Source organism: Mastigoproctus giganteus, chromosome 10, assembly GCF_048544385.1.
Source record: "Mastigoproctus giganteus isolate SK-2022 chromosome 10, ASM4854438v1, whole genome shotgun sequence".
NCBI lineage: Eukaryota > Metazoa > Arthropoda > Arachnida > Uropygi > Thelyphonidae > Mastigoproctus > Mastigoproctus giganteus.
Window position 1 is genome coordinate 156,804,317 of NC_143584.1, and position 21,654 is coordinate 156,825,970.

Below are 21,654 nucleotides of genomic sequence, written 5' to 3' on the forward strand. Positions count from 1 at the left end.
AATGTGTCTCCTATTTTCACTTATTAGGTAAATGGACCATAATCTGGCCTGCTGGTGCAGTGCAGGTTAGCAGATCGACCATATTTAACAGTCAGGGGCTTGAACCCCGGTGTACTCAAAGGAGCGTGGTGTTCTACTGCACTCGCGCTCCTGACCACTCGGCTACCACTTGCTTTCTAGAATAGCCGTTTAACACAATTAAAAGTCAATTCGCAAATGTAATCACAATGACCGGCGCTTACTACATATCGTATAGTGAACGTATAGTATATTTTATTTGGAGAGTCCGTCGTAAAGTGATTTGATTGTAGATTAAATTAAATTACGTATCATATTTAGATTAAATTAGTTTTGAATAAATACTGTACTCTACATTATTATTAATTGTATGTTTTTTATTCGGCTTCATTTAACTCGGTTACAACTCGTAAAATGCTGTACATGATGAAGTTGTTGGGGGTTATAATCTCAGTGCGTTGTACTGTACTGTACATGTATTTTGTATGTACAATACCGAAGTTGGACTCTCGTACAAAACCGACTTACGTACATGAAAAAAATCCAATTAAGCACGTAAGTCAAGGAGTTCCTGTAAGTGTACATCTGATATGCAATTAAATTATCAGTTAGCTCAAAGAAGCCTAATATTATGCCTTGAGAAGAGAACCATGAATGTAATGCAATTTTGTGGCCCTCTATTAAAGCAGTGTTCCACAACCGGTGTGCCATCAGAAGATTACAGGTGTGCTGTATACCTATAAATAATACTATACATATTATGATTAGAAATTGACAATTGAGAACTTTTACCAATTGTAAGAAATTAACTTTAAATTATTTACTCCCAATTATAATTTTTATATATGCTTGCAATGCTACTCATTGTTATATTTTACAATATGCCATTTTTTTTTACTGAAACACAATGTTGTACGTGTGGGACAGTAAATTATTTTTGCATGAGTATCCAACGTGTTTTCTAAAGTTATTTGTGTGTTTGCCCTTCCAATATTTCTTATTTTGTCACTGCGCATGCTGAAATAAGATGCCGCTTGTTAAAGTTAGATATGTACGTGGTGTTCCTTTGTGTAGGGATTAACAAAACATCCCCTGTCTTTTTTTATTTTATTGTCTTGTTTTGATATTTGCTCCTGTTTGTCCGTGCTACTTCAACTTGATTACTTTGTTTCTGTGCCGATGCACCCACCCTTTGTTATAAGATTATATTTTAAAGTGAGAGATGTGCCCCTTCCTCCATTCGAAGAGAATTGGTCCCGCCTCTATTACTTTCAGTTTCCTCACAGCTGTGCTCTGAAATAGTCAGAAAACTGTGATCATGAGCCATAATAATGTTGATTTTACTATTTTCTTCTTTTAACAATTAAGTTTCTCGTAAGGAGTATTCCGTCCATGAGTGCAAGTACTGAAAGTGACGAGCCCGAAAAAAAGAAACAAAAATTAGTGTGCAGACAGTATAGTGATAATTAGGGCTTGGATTTTTATGGCCTTAAAAATGTCAAAACATGATGAAAATGTCAATAAATTTAACCAAATATGACAAAATAATTTACCTTTACATATCGTATAAATGATAATATTTTCTTTATGTATTCTTTTCAAGTTCTACAATGACTTGTTATACAAATTTCTAACAAGCAATATAATGAAAATATCACAATTTGCAAGTTTTATTTTTTAAGTATAAACATTAAAATAAAATTTTTTAAACATATAAAAACCAAAATGTATAGACTACGGTAGAAGGCTACTAACACTTAAGTTGCTATTCCATAGCATTGCGATACATGTGTCCACTCCAAATGTTTTGGAGTTATCTCCTTCTATCATCTGCTAATATTCACTTGTGAGCAGAGAAGGACCTCTTAACATCACAAGATGTGATTGGGGCAAAATTAAATGCCTTAATGACATCGGAAGCTAGAGGAAGTCCCTCAACAGCCCTACCCTCTAAAACTTGGGAAATTTTGCCTATGGTGGGATAAGCCAAAACTACATCTAGTTTATTAACAATTTTTTTTTCTGATCTCCCCCAGAACTTGTTTCATCTTGTCCTGGTTTTTGAATGATCTCTATAGCCTTAATTAGAGGCATATCTTTTGCCTCCAGTTTATTAATCGAGGAAGATAGGGAAGAGAAATTACTATCAATATAAGCAACATCTTGGGATACCTTTTCCTTAGCAAAAATTTCATGTGCTTCAGATATGGATTTAGCTTACTCAGGTACCAAGTTGTCAATTACTTGTAAATAAAAATAAAATTATTCATATCTTTAAATACAACATGTTTAAGTTTTATTTAAAACAGTAACTAATCTCCTTGATTACTGTAATATGACACTATTACTGTAATCTGACAGTGTCCAGTCATATCCCCATCTTGTGATTACTGGCTCGGGTGGAAGTGGCAGATCAGGGTGTATTTCTCCGAAATTGAGGAAGGACGTTTGCAGAATAGATGTGCAGAGTTTGCGTTTAGCCAGTGGGTGGTTGATTGCTGGAACAAACTTCCATCTATTGTTGTGAAAGCTGATAGTTTAAATAAATTCAAGGAAGAACTAGCTGGACAAACTATCAGAAGGAATGAATAGGTGAAATGTGAGATATTGTTTTTTTTTTTTTTTTTTTTTTGCTGTATAAGCTTGCTTTCTTGCATCATTTACCACTGCTAATGCTAATACTAATGATATTACTGATGAAAAGGTATTAGCCTGGATATAAAAAAATGGTTGCCATCAGATCACACTTATTTTAAATTAAAAACTTTATTAAGTAAAAATTAAAAATGTTTTATGTTATCAAGATTTGTTTTCAAACTTACTACAAACAAATTTGATGACATAAAGAGTAAAAATTGTTAAATATTCTTTTAGTGGCATGGTGCACAGGTATATCAAGAAATGCAAATTGGTGAAATGATAAGCACTTCAACAACCTGCATGGAGTGGTGTAGTCTGCTTTTATTTTCTTAAAAAATTACATATTGTTTTTCTGTAACAAATAATTTGTAATTCTTTAAGAAATTTAAGGCAGGTTGCAGTCTATGCAAGATGACTTGCTCATTATTTCTCCAATTTTCAAAAATTCATAAGTAAGGGCCTATTAAAAAATTAGATATACTGGAATAAATACATGGAATCTTAATACTTTGCTTAACAGAAAAGAATTAATCAGGATGTGCCATAATACTAGAAAACCAAATCTAATTTAATTTAAAGGCTAAACAATGGATAGATTTATTTAAACAGATATGAACTGCTGGTTGGAACTGACCACAAAGGATGAGAGGAGTGTAACCCATCTTATATATGAGCAAATTTTGGTCAGGTATCTAGTTTGAACCAGTGAGAAATGTTAATTGTGGGTGGCCTGAGTAGAGTCAAGAAAGGCAATTTTTGGGAACAAGATTGTGACTCACCTAAGATATAGTTGAAAGTGAATATGATGGAGTTTAATGTTTTACACATAAAATTAATATCTAGATTATGTTCATGGATGACATGGCCTAAGGGAAAACAATTACACATCGGATTCTAGATTACCTAACCAATCTAATTGGACCAAAGAATATACATCTAATAACTTCAAAAGGAATATTAACCTTTTAGCCAAAAGATGCAGGAATATTAAGAAATTAAGTTAAGAAACAGGTAATTAAGATTGACTGAAGTTATCCTGTTCCACAAGTGAATAATGAAACTGAAACTTAGGTTACTGTTATTTGGATGCTGAGAAAAGTGGATCTTCAGTGAGGACAATACTGACCTGTGGTGGAACTTTACAGATTAAATAAAGGATATAAAGTACAGTGCTGCAGGCAACTAACTTTAACATAAGGTGTGATCTAGTTGGGACTTGAATGCCTTGTCCTAGGATGCATTGGATCCATTTTGGGATTGTAGTTTCTTCTTCACTTTCTCCCTGACTTCCTTGTTGAACATGTTGTAAAGTACTTTGCTAAAATAGGCTTTTTTCTCTCCATTGATTATTGGTGCTTCAAAACATTGATTGAAAAACTCTCCTTTAAATGTTTTCATGGAATAGACAAGTTGAGAGGACTAATATTTGTGTAATTCCCATGAACCTCTGAACATTAGCATTAGTAAAGGCACATGATGCAAGAAAGCAAGCTTATATAGCATCAGCCAAAAAAAAAACCCAAAAAACAAGTTTTCTAATTTCATCCATCCACTCGCTCCAAATGTTTGTCTAATTCTGCCTTGAATCTATTTAAGCTATCAACTTCTACAATGACAGATGGAAGCTTATTCCAGCAATCAACCACACGTTGGCTAAAGGCAAACTTCCGCACATCTATCCTACAAATTTCTTTCCTCAATTTGAATTTATGCCCTCTCAGGTGATTATTCTGAGCAAGAGGAAGAATCCCATCAGCATTGAGCATGCTCAAACCATTCAAGGCTTTATACACTGGAAAACAAGCTTTATACACTGGAAGCCTGGAAAACAAGATGCATGGTATTTCAGAGACTGCTGGGAGCCATTGCGGTACAAGTAAACACATGGGTTGTGTTAGGGTAGCTAAGAATAGAAACAGGTGCAGGTATACTTGCGTGTACACCAATGCTAGGAGTTTAGTAAATAAATTTGATGAATTTGAGATATTGCTCAAAACATCAAAGGCAGATATTGTTGGGATATCAGAGACTTGGTGTCACACAGATATAAGGGATGCAGAACTGCAATTTGGGGAGTACAACGTCTACAGAAAGGATAGACAGGATAGGAAGGGGGGAGGGGTTATGCTATTAGTTAAGAAACACATAAAATCCAAGGAAGTGAAGCCAGTCGACATCGCCGGACAGTGTAGTGTTGAGTCAGTTTGGTGTGACATAAGCATTGGGAGATCAAAATTGACAGTAGGAGTGTGCTATAGGCCTAATGACTCTGATGAGTATAATAAGGAACTGTACAGGGAAATAGAGTGGGCCAGTAAATCAGAGAGTCTTATAATGGGGGATTTTAATTTCCCAGATATTGACTGGAATTTGGGGGCTGGTTACTCACACACTAGCAGGGCTTTTGTGGATTTATTGGATGATTGTTTTCTACATCAGCATGTTCGGGAGGCAACTAGAGGGAGTAATACTCTTGATTTGATTATCAGCAGTGATTCTTCATGCATTAAGAATCTGCAGATAAACGAACCACTAGATGGCAGTGATCACAGTGTGTTGAAGTGGGATTTACTCAAAGAGGTAACTACCATTAGGGGTAAAGGGAAGGGTTATTGCTTCCGTAAAGGCAACTACGATGGACTGAGACAGTATTTAAATTCTATACAATGGGACCAACTGATGATGTTACCAACAGCAAATTCAAAATGGGAAGCATTCAAACAACTTATCTTGGAAGCTACTAGGCTTTACATACCAACTAAGAAATATTGTTCAAGGTTTAGGCCAAAATGGATGTCAGATGAACTAATGAGGCATATGGCAGAGAAGAAAAATGCATGGGATACTTACAAATTAACACATGACACAGAAGCCTATGATAGATACAAGTTGATATGCAACCAAGTTACAAAGGAGGTTAGGCAGGCAAAGGCAGATTACGAGAAATCCTTGGCAAGGGATGCAAAGAAAAACAGCAAAGAGTTCTTTACTTATGTTAACTCTAGAAGGAAGGGGATGACTCAGATTGGTCCACTTGATATTGATGGGTCAACTGTTGATGATCCTGCTCAGGTAGCTAACAAACTAAATGAATATTTTGCATCGACATTCACACATGAGGAGTTATTCAGCAAGGGGAATGCCAGAGGTGTATTCAACTCTAGCAGTAAGCTAGAGAATCTTGAAATAACTGGGAGTAAAGTGGAGGAGAAACTGTTGAAGATAAATACAAGAAAGGCACCTGGGGTGGATGGGATCTATCCAGTTATATTAAAGGAAGTAAGCAAACCCTTAGCCATAATTATGAGAGCTTCCTTGGACTCAGGGGAGGTACCCATAGACTGGAAATGTGCAAATGTGACCCCAATTCACAAAGGAGGATCAAAGGCTGACACAAGTAATTATAGACCTGTGAGCTTAACTTCTGTTCCAGGAAAATTAATGGAGGCACTGGTTAAAGAAGCACTGCAGGATCATTTAGACAAGACTTCAGTTATAGCTCAGACACAGCATGGTTTTGTTAAGGGGAAGTCTTGCCTGACCAACTTGATTGGATATTATGATGCAGTCACAAAAGAACTGGATGCAGGGAATAACTTTGACATTATATACTTGGATCTTAGAAAGGCTTTTGATACTGTTGCACACGGAAGACTGCTACACAAATTGGAGCAGTGTGACATTGGAGGCAAATTGCTGCTATGGATAAAGGGGTGGTTGAGGGGGAGAAGACAGAGAGTGGTAATCAATGGACACTGCTCATCGTGGACTAATGTTATTAGTGGAGTCCCTCAGGGCTCAGTGTTGGGTCCATTATTGTTTTCTGTATTTATAAATGATATTGATGATGGTATATCAAGCTTAATGTCCAAGTTTGCAAATGATACAAAGGTTGGCAGGGTTGTCAAGGACACTACTGACACTATGCCGCTGCAACAGGATCTGGAAAGGTTGAGCAGATGGGCTGAGAGGTGGCAAATGAAGTTTAACATTGACAAATGTAAAGTACTACACATGGGAAACAGCAACCCCAGAGCAATGTATGAACTCTGTGGTACTACACTGACAGTGGTAGAGAATGAAAGGGACTTGGGGGTGGTTGTGCAGGCAGATATGAAGTTCTCTGAGCAGTGCAGACGGGCTGCAAGAGTAGCTCATGGAGTATTGTCAATTATATACAGGAATTTTTCCAGCAGGGATAAGGAGGTGATTATTCCATTGTATAAGGCAATGGTCAGGCCACACCTAGAGTACTGTATACAGGTCTGGAGGCCTCATTTCAAGAAGGATGTAGAGCTGCTGGAACGAGTACAGAGAAGGGCAACAAGATTAGTGAATGGAACAAAGGGGTGCTCTTATGAAGAAAGGCTTAAGTTTTGCAAATTACAGTGTCTGGAGACTAGGCACCAGCGAGGTGATCTGATAGAGGTGTATAAAGCCTTGAATGGTTTAAGCATGCTCAATGCTGATGGGATTCTTCCTCTAGCTCAGAAAAATCACCTGAGAGGGCATAAATTCAAATTGAGGAAAGACAGATGTAGGATAGACGCGAGGAAATTTGCTTTTAGCCAGCGGGTGGTTGGTTGGTGGAACAGACTTCCATCCCTTGTGGTGGAGGTTGATAGCCTAAATAAGTTTAAGGCTCAGCTGGACAGGTATTTGGAACGAACAGAGGGGTGAGGTGGAAGTGGGTTTTTTTTTTTTTTTTTTGGCTGATGCTGCATAAGCTTGCTTTCTTGCATCAAATGCCTCTACTAATGCTAATGCTAATACACCTCAATCAGATCACCTCGCAGGTGTCTAGTCTCCACACACTGTAATTTTCAAAACTTAAGGCTTCATAAGAGCAACCCTTTGTTCCATTCACTAATCTTGTTGTCCTTCTCTGTACTCATTCCAACAGCTCTACATCCTTCCTAAAATGAGGCCTCCAGACCAGTATACAGTACTCAAGGTGTGGCCTGACCATTGCCTTATATAAGGGGATAATCACCTCCTTATCCTTGCTAGAAAAATTCCTGTATACCTTTGACAAGACACCATGAGCTACTCTTGCAGACCATCTGCATTGCTCAGAAAACTTCATATCTGCCTGCACAGTTACCCCCAGGTCCTTTTCATTCTCTACCACTGTCAATGTAGTTCCACACAGTTGATACATTACTTTGGAGTTACTGCTTCCCATATGTAGTACTTTTCATTTGTCAATGTTAAACTTCAGTTGCCACCTCTCAGCCCATCTGCTCAACTTTTCTAGATCCTGTTGCAGCAGCGTACCGTCATTAGTGTCATTAACAACCCTGACAACCTTTGTATCGTCTGCAAACTTGGACATTAAGCCTGATATGCGATCATCAGTATCATTAATAAATACAGAAAACAGCAATGGACCCAATGCTGAACCCTGAGGGATTCCACTAATAACATTAGTCCATGAAGAGCAATGTCCATTGATTTCCACTCTCTGTTTTCTCCCACTCAGCCATCCCTTTATCCATAGCAGCAATTTGCCTCTAATGCCACGCTGCTCCAATTTGTGCAGCAGTCTTCCCTGTGCAACAGTATCAAAAGCCTTTCTAAGATCCAAATATATGATATTAAAGTTATTCCCTGCATCTAGTTCCTTTGTGACCACTTTGTGAACATAAGGCATGAGCTGTGGTTTCTGATTTTTTGATCATGCCACACACGTGGCATCCTTTTTTATGTTTGTCAGTTATTTTCTCTAACCTTCTGTAGGATTCTGCTCTGTAGACGGAATTTCACTATTACTGGCCTGCATTAGCCTACTAATAGCCAAGATTTTGCTATTGGTACACCCTTCACACCTGATCAAGGTTCACTCATGTATAAAAATGGATTGCACTCCTCTTGACGTTTGTGGTCAGTCTCAGTCCAACATCCCTATCTGTTTAGTTACTTCTGTCTCTGTTTTTTAGCATTTAAATTAAATTAGGTTTGTTCTTCTAGTATTGTGGTGCCTTCTGACTAATTGTTTTCCATTAAGCAAAGTATTAAGGTTTGATGTGTTTATTCCCGTATACCTAAATTTAGCAGGCACTTACTAATCAATTTTTACTCTCTCATCAAGATTTGTTTGTTTTAAATCTCAATAGTCAACCATTTTTTAATTTAATATAAGTTTGGTGTGATAATAACTGGTTTTCATTTCCAAGCTAATAACTTTCATTAGTAATACTGTACTGCTCTTTAGAAGAGAACCATGAACTAGCATTGCATTCTTGATTGTCTTCTCAAGATATAAGCTACTTTGAACTTATTGTAGTTAATTAAATCAATTATCAATTGTATGCTTACAAAGCAACTTTAACTTTTTTTAGTGACAAATGGGCCTGGAGTACTGGGGTCCATAGTTTAACAGATATTTATTTAAAGTATACCCAGTAAAATAAAATAAAATAAAATATTTCCAGAAGCTTTCGGAACTCGTGTCCCTTTCTCAACTGACAGAATTTTTAAATACATTACAAGCAAACTGTGGCACGTTACTCATTCGTCATTGTTGTAGCACGGACGTGTGCTGCCTTGCGCCAGTGATCATCCATCAATAAAACGGTTGTCTCCAGGATTGGATGTATACGCATGCCTTTCTGGCGATTTAATGCCTTAGGGTTGTTCATTATGTTTAGTGACTCTAGCCATAGGCGGTGGCGAAAGTGTCGCGCGTGGTCCACTATCTCAAAGTCGCGCTTGGGGTCAAGATCGTGGTTGGTAGCCCAAAAATGTTCTGCAAGCGCGGACTGGTCAGTTTCGGCAAGCCGGATTGCTCTGTCGTGTTCCGTGAGGCGATCCTGGAGACGTCTCGATGTCTCACCTACGTAGCAACTGTTACAGGCCCTACAGGTGATACGGTACACTACATTGCTGCGTAAGACAGGTGTGACAGGGGTCTTCACACTGGAGACAAGTGAACGTAGGTTCCTACCTGGTAATTGTACACATTTTATGTTGTAACTTCTCAGGATCTTCGAGATACGTCCTGACACTCCTGGATAGTACGGAATGTAGGCGGATGATATGCCGACTTGCTTCGGAGGTCTTGGGTTGGAAGTAAGCTCTTGTGCCTGTAACAAGCATCTGTTTAGTACATGGGATGGATAACCGCATCTGGTTAAGTCCGCCTTCACACGGGAGATCTCGTTACGTCTAATTGTGTCGGTGCTGGAATGGCTCCAGGCCCTGGAGAACAGGGTGCGGGCAGTGCTATTGAGATGGCTTGGAGCGTGGCCGGACCCGTAGTTGGTGAATTGACCGCACCACATGGGTTTGCGGTATACTGAGGTCTCTAGATGTGGGCCTACGCGATGCACTAGCACGTCCAGAAACGGGAGCGAACCGTCCACCTCTGATTCTACGGTAAACTTGATGAAATTGGATAGAGAGTTGAGGTATTCTAGTAGTACCGTTTCAGAACCACGTGGTATTATGGTAAAAATATCGTCGACATATCTACACCACGTTGTAATAGGTGTAGGTGGGTTCTGGTGTATCTGCTTCTCCAGATCTTCCATGGCGATGTTAGCTACTACGGAACTGACAGGGGCACCCATAGCAGTGCCATGTACTTGTTTGTAGAGTGAGTCTTCAAAGGTGAAGATGCTGCTAGAGAGGCATAGGTTGAGGGCGGTACAGATGTCATCAGTGGATAGTGACGTCCTGGATTGGAGGCTTAAGTCGCTCTCAAGGAGCCTTCTGGCGCAGTGCACGGCCTGTTGGACGGGAATCGAGGTGAATAAAGAAACCACGTCAAATGATGCCATGACAGAGTTATCAGGGATTGAAATGTCCTTAATGGTGTTAATGAATTCACTGCTGTTTTTAACGGTGTGAGATGTATTACCTATAAGAGGCGAGAGGAGGCTCGCGATGTGTTTGGACAGTTCATACGTTGGGGCACTGCAGCAAGACACTATAGGTCTGAGAGGAATACCCGGTTTATGGATCTTTGGTAATCCGTAGAATTGTGGTAGTTGACAGCCAGTACCACGCAGAAGATGGTGAGTCGCGGTCGGGATCTTCTTATCTTTAAGCCATGCGTGGACAAGTTTATTAACATTTGCTTCCAGACGTTTCAAGACTTTAACGGGAGGATCAGGTAGAGGTTCATATACGTTAGGATCGAGTAATAGGGCCAAGGCTTTCTCTCGGTAGGCTGATCGGTCCAGCACAACAGTCCGGCGCCCTTTATCCGCAGGAAGTACAACGATGGAGTTGTCTTTTCTTATAGATGACAGGGCGGCACGTTGGCGGTGGTTGAGGTTTGAGCACGTTTTTCGAGTGTTGCGGAGGACTGCGGCAGTCTTGAATCGGATCTCGTTGGCAGTTTCTTCGGGAAGGTTGGTAATACTGGCTTCTATGCCCATAGCGAGCTGTGTGATGGGAGGTTTCGATGGTATAACGGCGAATTTCATACCGTTTGATAAAACACTCAGCTGCTCGTTGGACAGTTGTTTGTTACTTAGATTCAAGACGAAAGAAGTCGTGTCGTCTGAACGAGTGTTCGTCTTTAAGGAGTTAGTTTCTATGCTCAAGTTTATGAACTTGCGCTGTTGGCGTAAACGGTAGGTATCCGAGGTCTGACTAGCCCGATGGCAGATGGTATGTATAAGGTTTGTAAATACAATAGGCGAGACCTTACCTTGTATATGTTGTAACAGTCTGGACTTGTTGTAGTCAGCGTTCCTGATTTCATGGTGGAGATGGGATATCCATAAATTTAACGTGCGCAGGCTGAAGTTAAAGCAGGCACTGTCCATATGAGAGTTGTGGAACGGGGCTTTGTATCGGAACCCTTTAGGTATAATTCGATTGCTTTTGCATCTGTGGGCGAAGCGTAAATGTTGCCTGTAGCGAGCTATTGAGAGGAAGCATTTTTGCAACTGTGCACAATCGTTGTAGGTATTATGGCCATAAAGTGATCGAATAGTGACAAATGGGCCTGGAGTACTGGGGTCCATAGTTTAACAGATATTTATTTAAAGTATACCCAGTAAAATAAAATAAAATAAAATATTTCCAGAAGCTTTCGGAACTCGTGTCCCTTTCTCAACTGACAGAATTTTTAAATACATTACAAGCAAACTGTGGCACGTTACTCATTCGTCATTGTTGTAGCACGGACGTGTGCTGCCTTGCGCCAGTGATCATCCATCAATAAAACGGTTGTCTCCAGGATTGGATGTATACGCATGCCTTTCTGGCGATTTAATGCCTTAGGGTTGTTCATTATGTTTAGTGACTCTAGCCATAGGCGGTGGCGAAAGTGTCGCGCGTGGTCCACTATCTCAAAGTCGCGCTTGGGGTCAAGATCGTGGTTGGTAGCCCAAAAATGTTCTGCAAGCGCGGACTGGTCAGTTTCGGCAAGCCGGATTGCTCTGTCGTGTTCCGTGAGGCGATCCTGGAGACGTCTCGATGTCTCACCTACGTAGCAACTGTTACAGGCCCTACAGGTGATACGGTACACTACATTGCTGCGTAAGACAGGTGTGACAGGGGTCTTCACACTGGAGACAAGTGAACGTAGGTTCCTACCTGGTAATTGTACACATTTTATGTTGTAACTTCTCAGGATCTTCGAGATACGTCCTGACACTCCTGGATAGTACGGAATGTAGGCGGATGATATGCCGACTTGCTTCGGAGGTCTTGGGTTGGAAGTAAGCTCTTGTGCCTGTAACAAGCATCTGTTTAGTACATGGGATGGATAACCGCATCTGGTTAAGTCCGCCTTCACACGGGAGATCTCGTTACGTCTAATTGTGTCGGTGCTGGAATGGCTCCAGGCCCTGGAGAACAGGGTGCGGGCAGTGCTATTGAGATGGCTTGGAGCGTGGCCGGACCCGTAGTTGGTGAATTGACCGCACCACATGGGTTTGCGGTATACTGAGGTCTCTAGATGTGGGCCTACGCGATGCACTAGCACGTCCAGAAACGGGAGCGAACCGTCCACCTCTGATTCTACGGTAAACTTGATGAAATTGGATAGAGAGTTGAGGTATTCTAGTAGTACCGTATTCAGAACCACGTGGTATTATGGTAAAAATATCGTCGACATATCTACACCACGTTGTAATAGGTGTAGGTGGGTTCTGGTGTATCTGCTTCTCCAGATCTTCCATGGCGATGTTAGCTACTACGGAACTGACAGGGGCACCCATAGCAGTGCCATGTACTTGTTTGTAGAGTGAGTCTTCAAAGGTGAAGATGCTGCTAGAGAGGCATAGGTTGAGGGCGGTACAGATGTCATCAGTGGATAGTGACGTCCTGGATTGGAGGCTTAAGTCGCTCTCAAGGAGCCTTCTGGCGCAGTGCACGGCCTGTTGGACGGGAATCGAGGTGAATAAAGAAACCACGTCAAATGATGCCATGACAGAGTTATCAGGGATTGAAATGTCCTTAATGGTGTTAATGAATTCACTGCTGTTTTTAACGGTGTGAGATGTATTACCTATAAGAGGCGAGAGGAGGCTCGCGATGTGTTTGGACAGTTCATACGTTGGGGCACTGCAGCAAGACACTATAGGTCTGAGAGGAATACCCGGTTTATGGATCTTTGGTAATCCGTAGAATTGTGGTAGTTGACAGCCAGTACCACGCAGAAGATGGTGAGTCGCGGTCGGGATCTTCTTATCTTTAAGCCATGCGTGGACAAGTTTATTAACATTTGCTTCCAGACGTTTCAAGACTTTAACGGGAGGATCAGGTAGAGGTTCATATACGTTAGGATCGAGTAATAGGGCCAAGGCTTTCTCTCGGTAGGCTGATCGGTCCAGCACAACAGTCCGGCGCCCTTTATCCGCAGGAAGTACAACGATGGAGTTGTCTTTTCTTATAGATGACAGGGCGGCACGTTGGCGGTGGTTGAGGTTTGAGCACGTTTTTCGAGTGTTGCGGAGGACTGCGGCAGTCTTGAATCGGATCTCGTTGGCAGTTTCTTCGGGAAGGTTGGTAATACTGGCTTCTATGCCCATAGCGAGCTGTGTGATGGGAGGTTTCGATGGTATAACGGCGAATTTCATACCGTTTGATAAAACACTCAGCTGCTCGTTGGACAGTTGTTTGTTACTTAGATTCAAGACGAAAGAAGTCGTGTCGTCTGAACGAGTGTTCGTCTTTAAGGAGTTAGTTTCTATGCTCAAGTTTATGAACTTGCGCTGTTGGCGTAAACGGTAGGTATCCGAGGTCTGACTAGCCCGATGGCAGATGGTATGTATAAGGTTCTGGACGTGCTAGTGCATCGCGTAGGCCCACATCTAGAGACCTCAGTATACCGCAAACCCATGTGGTGCGGTCAATTCACCAACTACGGGTCCGGCCACGCTCCAAGCCATCTCATTAGCACTGCCCGCACCCTGTTCTCCAGGGCCTGGAGCCATTCCAGCACCGACACAATTAGACGTAACGAGATCTCCCGTGTGAAGGCGGACTTAACCAGATGCGGTTATCCATCCCATGTACTAAACAGATGCTTGTTACAGGCACAAGAGCTTACTTCCAACCCAAGACCTCCGAAGCAAGTCGGCATATCATCCGCCTACATTCCGTACTATCCAGGAGTGTCAGGACGTATCTCGAAGATCCTGAGAAGTTACAACATAAAATGTGTACAATTACCAGGTAGGAACCTACGTTCACTTGTCTCCAGTGTGAAGACCCCTGTCACACCTGTCTTACGCAGCAATGTAGTGTACCGTATCACCTGTAGGGCCTGTAACAGTTGCTACGTAGGTGAGACATCGAGACGTCTCCAGGATCGCCTCACGGAACACGACAGAGCAATCCGGCTTGCCGAAACTGACCAGTCCGCGCTTGCAGAACATTTTTGGGCTACCAACCACGATCTTGACCCCAAGCGCGACTTTGAGATAGTGGACCACGCGCGACACTTTCGCCACCGCCTATGGCTAGAGTCACTAAACATAATGAACAACCCTAAGGCATTAAATCGCCAGAAAGGCATGCGTATACATCCAATCCTGGAGACAACCGTTTTATTGATGGATGATCACTGGCGCAAGGCAGCACACGTCCGTGCTACAACAATGACGAATGAGTAACGTGCCACAGTTTGCTTGTAATGTATTTAAAAATTCTGTCAGTTGAGAAAGGGACACGAGTTCCGAAAGCTTCTGGAAATATTTTATTTTATTTTATTTTACTGGGTATACTTTAAATAAATATCTGTTAAACTATGGACCCCAGTACTCCAGGCCCATTTGTCACTATTCGATCACTTTATGGCCATAATACCTACAACGATTGTGCACAGTTGCAAAAATGCTTCCTCTCAATAGCTCGCTACAGGCAACATTTACGCTTCGCCCACAGATGCAAAAGCAATCGAATTATACCTAAAGGGTTCCGATACAAAGCCCCGTTCCACAACTCTCATATGGACAGTGCCTGCTTTAACTTCAGCCTGCGCACGTTAAATTTATGGATATCCCATCTCCACCATGAAATCAGGAACGCTGACTACAACAAGTCCAGACTGTTACAACATATACAAGGTAAGGTCTCGCCTATTGTATTTACAAACCTTATACATACCATCTGCCATCGGGCTAGTCAGACCTCGGATACCTACCGTTTACGCCAACAGCGCAAGTTCATAAACTTGAGCATAGAAACTAACTCCTTAAAGACGAACACTCGTTCAGACGACACGACTTCTTTCGTCTTGAATCTAAGTAACAAACAACTGTCCAACGAGCAGCTGAGTGTTTTATCAAACGGTATGAAATTCGCCGTTATACCATCGAAACCTCCCATCACACAGCTCGCTATGGGCATAGAAGCCAGTATTACCAACCTTCCCGAAGAAACTGCCAACGAGATCCGATTCAAGACTGCCGCAGTCCTCCGCAACACTCGAAAAACGTGCTCAAACCTCAACCACCGCCAACGTGCCGCCCTGTCATCTATAAGAAAAGACAACTCCATCGTTGTACTTCCTGCGGATAAAGGGCGCCGGACTGTTGTGCTGGACCGATCAGCCTACCGAGAGAAAGCCTTGGCCCTATTACTCGATCCTAACGTATATGAACCTCTACCTGATCCTCCCGTTAAAGTCTTGAAACGTCTGGAAGCAAATGTTAATAAACTTGTCCACGCATGGCTTAAAGATAAGAAGATCCCGACCGCGACTCACCATCTTCTGCGTGGTACTGGCTGTCAACTACCACAATTCTACGGATTACCAAAGATCCATAAACCGGGTATTCCTCTCAGACCTATAGTGTCTTGCTGCAGTGCCCCAACGTATGAACTGTCCAAACACATCGCGAGCCTCCTCTCGCCTCTTATAGGTAATACATCTCACACCGTTAAAAACAGCAGTGAATTCATTAACACCATTAAGGACATTTCAATCCCTGATAACTCTGTCATGGCATCATTTGACGTGGTTTCTTTATTCACCTCGATTCCCGTCCAACAGGCCGTGCACTGCGCCAGAAGGCTCCTTGAGAGCGACTTAAGCCTCCAATCCAGGACGTCACTATCCACTGATGACATCTGTACCGCCCTCAACCTATGCCTCTCTAGCAGCATCTTCACCTTTGAAGACTCACTCTACAAACAAGTACATGGCACTGCTATGGGTGCCCCTGTCAGTTCCGTAGTAGCTAACATCGCCATGGAAGATCTGGAGAAGCAGATACACCAGAACCCACCTACACCTATTACAACGTGGTGTAGATATGTCGACGATATTTTTACCATAATACCACGTGGTTCTGAATACGGTACTACTAGAATACCTCAACTCTCTATCCAATTTCATCAAGTTTACCGTAGAATCAGAGGTGGACGGTTCGCTCCCGTTTCTGGACGTGCTAGTGCATCGCGTAGGCCCACATCTAGAGACCTCAGTATACCGCAAACCCATGTGGTGCGGTCAATTCACCAACTACGGGTCCGGCCACGCTCCAAGCCATCTCAATAGCACTGCCCGCACCCTGTTCTCCAGGGCCTGGAGCCATTCCAGCACCGACACAATTAGACGTAACGAGATCTCCCGTGTGAAGGCGGACTTAACCAGATGCGGTTATCCATCCCATGTACTAAACAGATGCTTGTTACAGGCACAAGAGCTTACTTCCAACCCAAGACCTCCGAAGCAAGTCGGCATATCATCCGCCTACATTCCGTACTATCCAGGAGTGTCAGGACGTATCTCGAAGATCCTGAGAAGTTACAACATAAAATGTGTACAATTACCAGGTAGGAACCTACGTTCACTTGTCTCCAGTGTGAAGACCCCTGTCACACCTGTCTTACGCAGCAATGTAGTGTACCGTATCACCTGTAGGGCCTGTAACAGTTGCTACGTAGGTGAGACATCGAGACGTCTCCAGGATCGCCTCACGGAACACGACAGAGCAATCCGGCTTGCCGAAACTGACCAGTCCGCGCTTGCAGAACATTTTTGGGCTACCAACCACGATCTTGACCCCAAGCGCGACTTTGAGATAGTGGACCACGCGCGACACTTTCGCCACCGCCTATGGCTAGAGTCACTAAACATAATGAACAACCCTAAGGCATTAAATCGCCAGAAAGGCATGCGTATACATCCAATCCTGGAGACAACCGTTTTATTGATGGATGATCACTGGCGCAAGGCAGCACACGTCCGTCCGTGCTACAACAATGACGAATGAGTAACGTGCCACAGTTTGCTTGTAATGTATTTAAAAATTCTGTCAGTTGAGAAAGGGACACGAGTTCCGAAAGCTTCTGGAAATATTTTATTTTATTTTATTTTACTGGGTATACTTTAAATAAATATCTGTTAAACTATGGACCCCAGTACTCCAGGCCCATTTGTCACTATTCGATCACTTTATGGCCATAATACCTACAACGATTGTGCACAGTTGCAAAAATGCTTCCTCTCAATAGCTCGCTACAGGCAACATTTACGCTTCGCCCACAGATGCAAAAGCAATCGAATTATACCTAAAGGGTTCCGATACAAAGCCCCGTTCCACAACTCTCATATGGACAGTGCCTGCTTTAACTTCAGCCTGCGCACGTTAAATTTATGGATATCCCATCTCCACCATGAAATCAGGAACGCTGACTACAACAAGTCCAGACTGTTACAACATATACAAGGTAAGGTCTCGCCTATTGTATTTACAAACCTTATACATACCATCTGCCATCGGGCTAGTCAGACCTCGGATACCTACCGTTTACGCCAACAGCGCAAGTTCATAAACTTGAGCATAGAAACTAACTCCTTAAAGACGAACACTCGTTCAGACGACACGACTTCTTTCGTCTTGAATCTAAGTAACAAACAACTGTCCAACGAGCAGCTGAGTGTTTTATCAAACGGTATGAAATTCGCCGTTATACCATCGAAACCTCCCATCACACAGCTCGCTATGGGCATAGAAGCCAGTATTACCAACCTTCCCGAAGAAACTGCCAACGAGATCCGATTCAAGACTGCCGCAGTCCTCCGCAACACTCGAAAAACGTGCTCAAACCTCAACCACCGCCAACGTGCCGCCCTGTCATCTATAAGAAAAGACAACTCCATCGTTGTACTTCCTGCGGATAAAGGGCGCCGGACTGTTGTGCTGGACCGATCAGCCTACCGAGAGAAAGCCTTGGCCCTATTACTCGATCCTAACGTATATGAACCTCTACCTGATCCTCCCGTTAAAGTCTTGAAACGTCTGGAAGCAAATGTTAATAAACTTGTCCACGCATGGCTTAAAGATAAGAAGATCCCGACCGCGACTCACCATCTTCTGCGTGGTACTGGCTGTCAACTACCACAATTCTACGGATTACCAAAGATCCATAAACCGGGTATTCCTCTCAGACCTATAGTGTCTTGCTGCAGTGCCCCAACGTATGAACTGTCCAAACACATCGCGAGCCTCCTCTCGCCTCTTATAGGTAATACATCTCACACCGTTAAAAACAGCAGTGAATTCATTAACACCATTAAGGACATTTCAATCCCTGATAACTCTGTCATGGCATCATTTGACGTGGTTTCTTTATTCACCTCGATTCCCGTCCAACAGGCCGTGCACTGCGCCAGAAGGCTCCTTGAGAGCGACTTAAGCCTCCAATCCAGGACGTCACTATCCACTGATGACATCTGTACCGCCCTCAACCTATGCCTCTCTAGCAGCATCTTCACCTTTGAAGACTCACTCTACAAACAAGTACATGGCACTGCTATGGGTGCCCCTGTCAGTTCCGTAGTAGCTAACATCGCCATGGAAGATCTGGAGAAGCAGATACACCAGAACCCACCTACACCTATTACAACGTGGTGTAGATATGTCGACGATATTTTTACCATAATACCACGTGGTTCTGAAACGGTACTACTAGAATACCTCAACTCTCTATCCAATTTCATCAAGTTTACCGTAGAATCAGAGGTGGACGGTTCGCTCCCGTTTCTGGACGTGCTAGTGCATCGCGTAGGCCCACATCTAGAGACCTCAGTATACCGCAAACCCATGTGGTGCGGTCAATTCACCAACTACGGGTCCGGCCACGCTCCAAGCCATCTCAATAGCACTGCCCGCACCCTGTTCTCCAGGGCCTGGAGCCATTCCAGCACCGACACAATTAGACGTAACGAGATCTCCCGTGTGAAGGCGGACTTAACCAGATGCGGTTATCCATCCCATGTACTAAACAGATGCTTGTTACAGGCACAAGAGCTTACTTCCAACCCAAGACCTCCGAAGCAAGTCGGCATATCATCCGCCTACATTCCGTACTATCCAGGAGTGTCAGGACGTATCTCGAAGATCCTGAGAAGTTACAACATAAAATGTGTACAATTACCAGGTAGGAACCTACGTTCACTTGTCTCCAGTGTGAAGACCCCTGTCACACCTGTCTTACGCAGCAATGTAGTGTACCGTATCACCTGTAGGGCCTGTAACAGTTGCTACGTAGGTGAGACATCGAGACGTCTCCAGGATCGCCTCACGGAACACGACAGAGCAATCCGGCTTGCCGAAACTGACCAGTCCGCGCTTGCAGAACATTTTTGGGCTACCAACCACGATCTTGACCCCAAGCGCGACTTTGAGATAGTGGACCACGCGCGACACTTTCGCCACCGCCTATGGCTAGAGTCACTAAACATAATGAACAACCCTAAGGCATTAAATCGCCAGAAAGGCATGCGTATACATCCAATCCTGGAGACAACCGTTTTATTGATGGATGATCACTGGCGCAAGGCAGCACACGTCCGTGCTACAACAATGACGAATGAGTAACGTGCCACAGTTTGCTTGTAATGTATTTAAAAATTCTGTCAGTTGAGAAAGGGACACGAGTTCCGAAAGCTTCTGGAAATATTTTATTTTATTTTATTTTACTGGGTATACTTTAAATAAATATCTGTTAACTTTTTTTATTATTACCATGAACTACTTTGTAATTGCTTTCTCCTCCCTCCACTGAGACCTGAAGCCAGGGTTCTATAGAATCTTGAAATGGTCTTAACCTGTATCAAGTGTAGATTGATATGGTAAAATTGCAATAAACATCTTAAAGCAAATTCCCTTGTAGTGTAGCAGTGTCTTCCATTTTTGTTAATCTTCTTATAATGGCAAACCATGTATCATCCCATTTCAAATAATTGTATATCTTTTGTGTATACTAAATTATTATTTTTTATTTTTCAGTCTTCATTTGTCATGCTTCATCCTGGATCTTATGCATTAAGGACCAGAGTACAGAATTCTTTCGTGCATCTTGAAGCCTCAGTTCTTTTTAATGCAAGTCTGCTTTTGAGAGAAGCCAATATCACCATTCCAACATCAATTGCTAATCGTGAAACTACTATCACTTTTTTTGTGGAAGGCAGTTCTGAATTACAAATTTATATTAATTTTGGCGATGGGAATTATGAAATAGTGATGCACACTACTCAGGGCATTAAGAAGGGTAACAAGAAAAATCAACCTCTGTTTCATTCAATAATTACTGTGGTCCACCAATACATGACACCAGGATATTATCATGTCTGGGCAAATATTTCAAATTCTGTGAGCTGGTTATCATGTTCTACGATAGCTGCTGTTGAGGAACCGATATCTGGAATTATATTAACATTGTTAACTACACCAATGGTAGCATTGTTTGAAGAGGTTGCTGTTAAGGCAACAGCAGCAAGTGGAACAAAACTCAATTTTTTTTGGGATTTCGGAGATGGTACTGGAGGACAGTATACTAATGTTAGCAGGTATAGTAAAGTATCTTCAAGTAAAATATTTAATAATTAAAATAATTAAAAACTTGACAACAGTACTACGCTGTTTACCAGTTTTCTGATTAGCCCTGATTATATCTTCAAATTTATATTCATTTTTTAATGCTGATAACAGATTTATTTTTTTTAATTAAAACATTAAAATAAATATAAACACATGTTCAAAAAGTTACTTTAGCTGTAGCAAAGAGTTTTTTTATATTTTGTTTATTTGTATGTGTAAAGAGTTATATTTTATGTGCCAATCAGCAAGCTCAGTATAATGGTGGAATACTGCTGGCGGTACATACACTATTCTGAGTATTAGTACAGTGAAAAAAAAATAAGTAGCATTTGCAGTTGTCTCTTGTTATTTCAAGTTTTGCTTAATCTTTAGATTACTCATAGCAGAAAAATGAAGTTAAAAAATTAATTTATTTTCATGAAAAATTGCAATGTTGGTTAACAATTTTGAATTAAAAAAAATAAAACTTTATTTTTGTTTTGATATCTATGTGGCTCCATACAGTTATTACTGAGGTATAATTTCCAATTTTCCCCCATTCCTCCCTTGACATGGCACCCACCTGCACCCGTTGAGGGAAACTCCCAGTGATGCTGCTGGACTTCTAGGTTAGTATCACTGGGATCCAATGCCCACATCCTAGGTTCCAGGGTAACACCATAGGAACCCAGAGTGTTTGCTGTATGCTGTGACTCATGGA

At 42.1% G+C, this 21,654-nt stretch overlaps 1 protein-coding gene across 1 annotated transcript in view; it reads left to right on the forward strand.

Annotated features, from left to right (window-relative positions):
- Positions 1-21,654, forward strand: part of LOC150079402 (uncharacterized) — a 1,085,915-nt gene that overhangs the window by 1,033,557 nt on the left and 30,704 nt on the right. Inside the window, exon 14 of the mRNA XM_090383052.1 lies at positions 20,364-20,923. Within this exon, the coding sequence (XP_090239178.1) occupies positions 20,364-20,923 (560 nt within the window). The remainder of the gene's footprint in view (positions 1-20,363; positions 20,924-21,654) is intronic.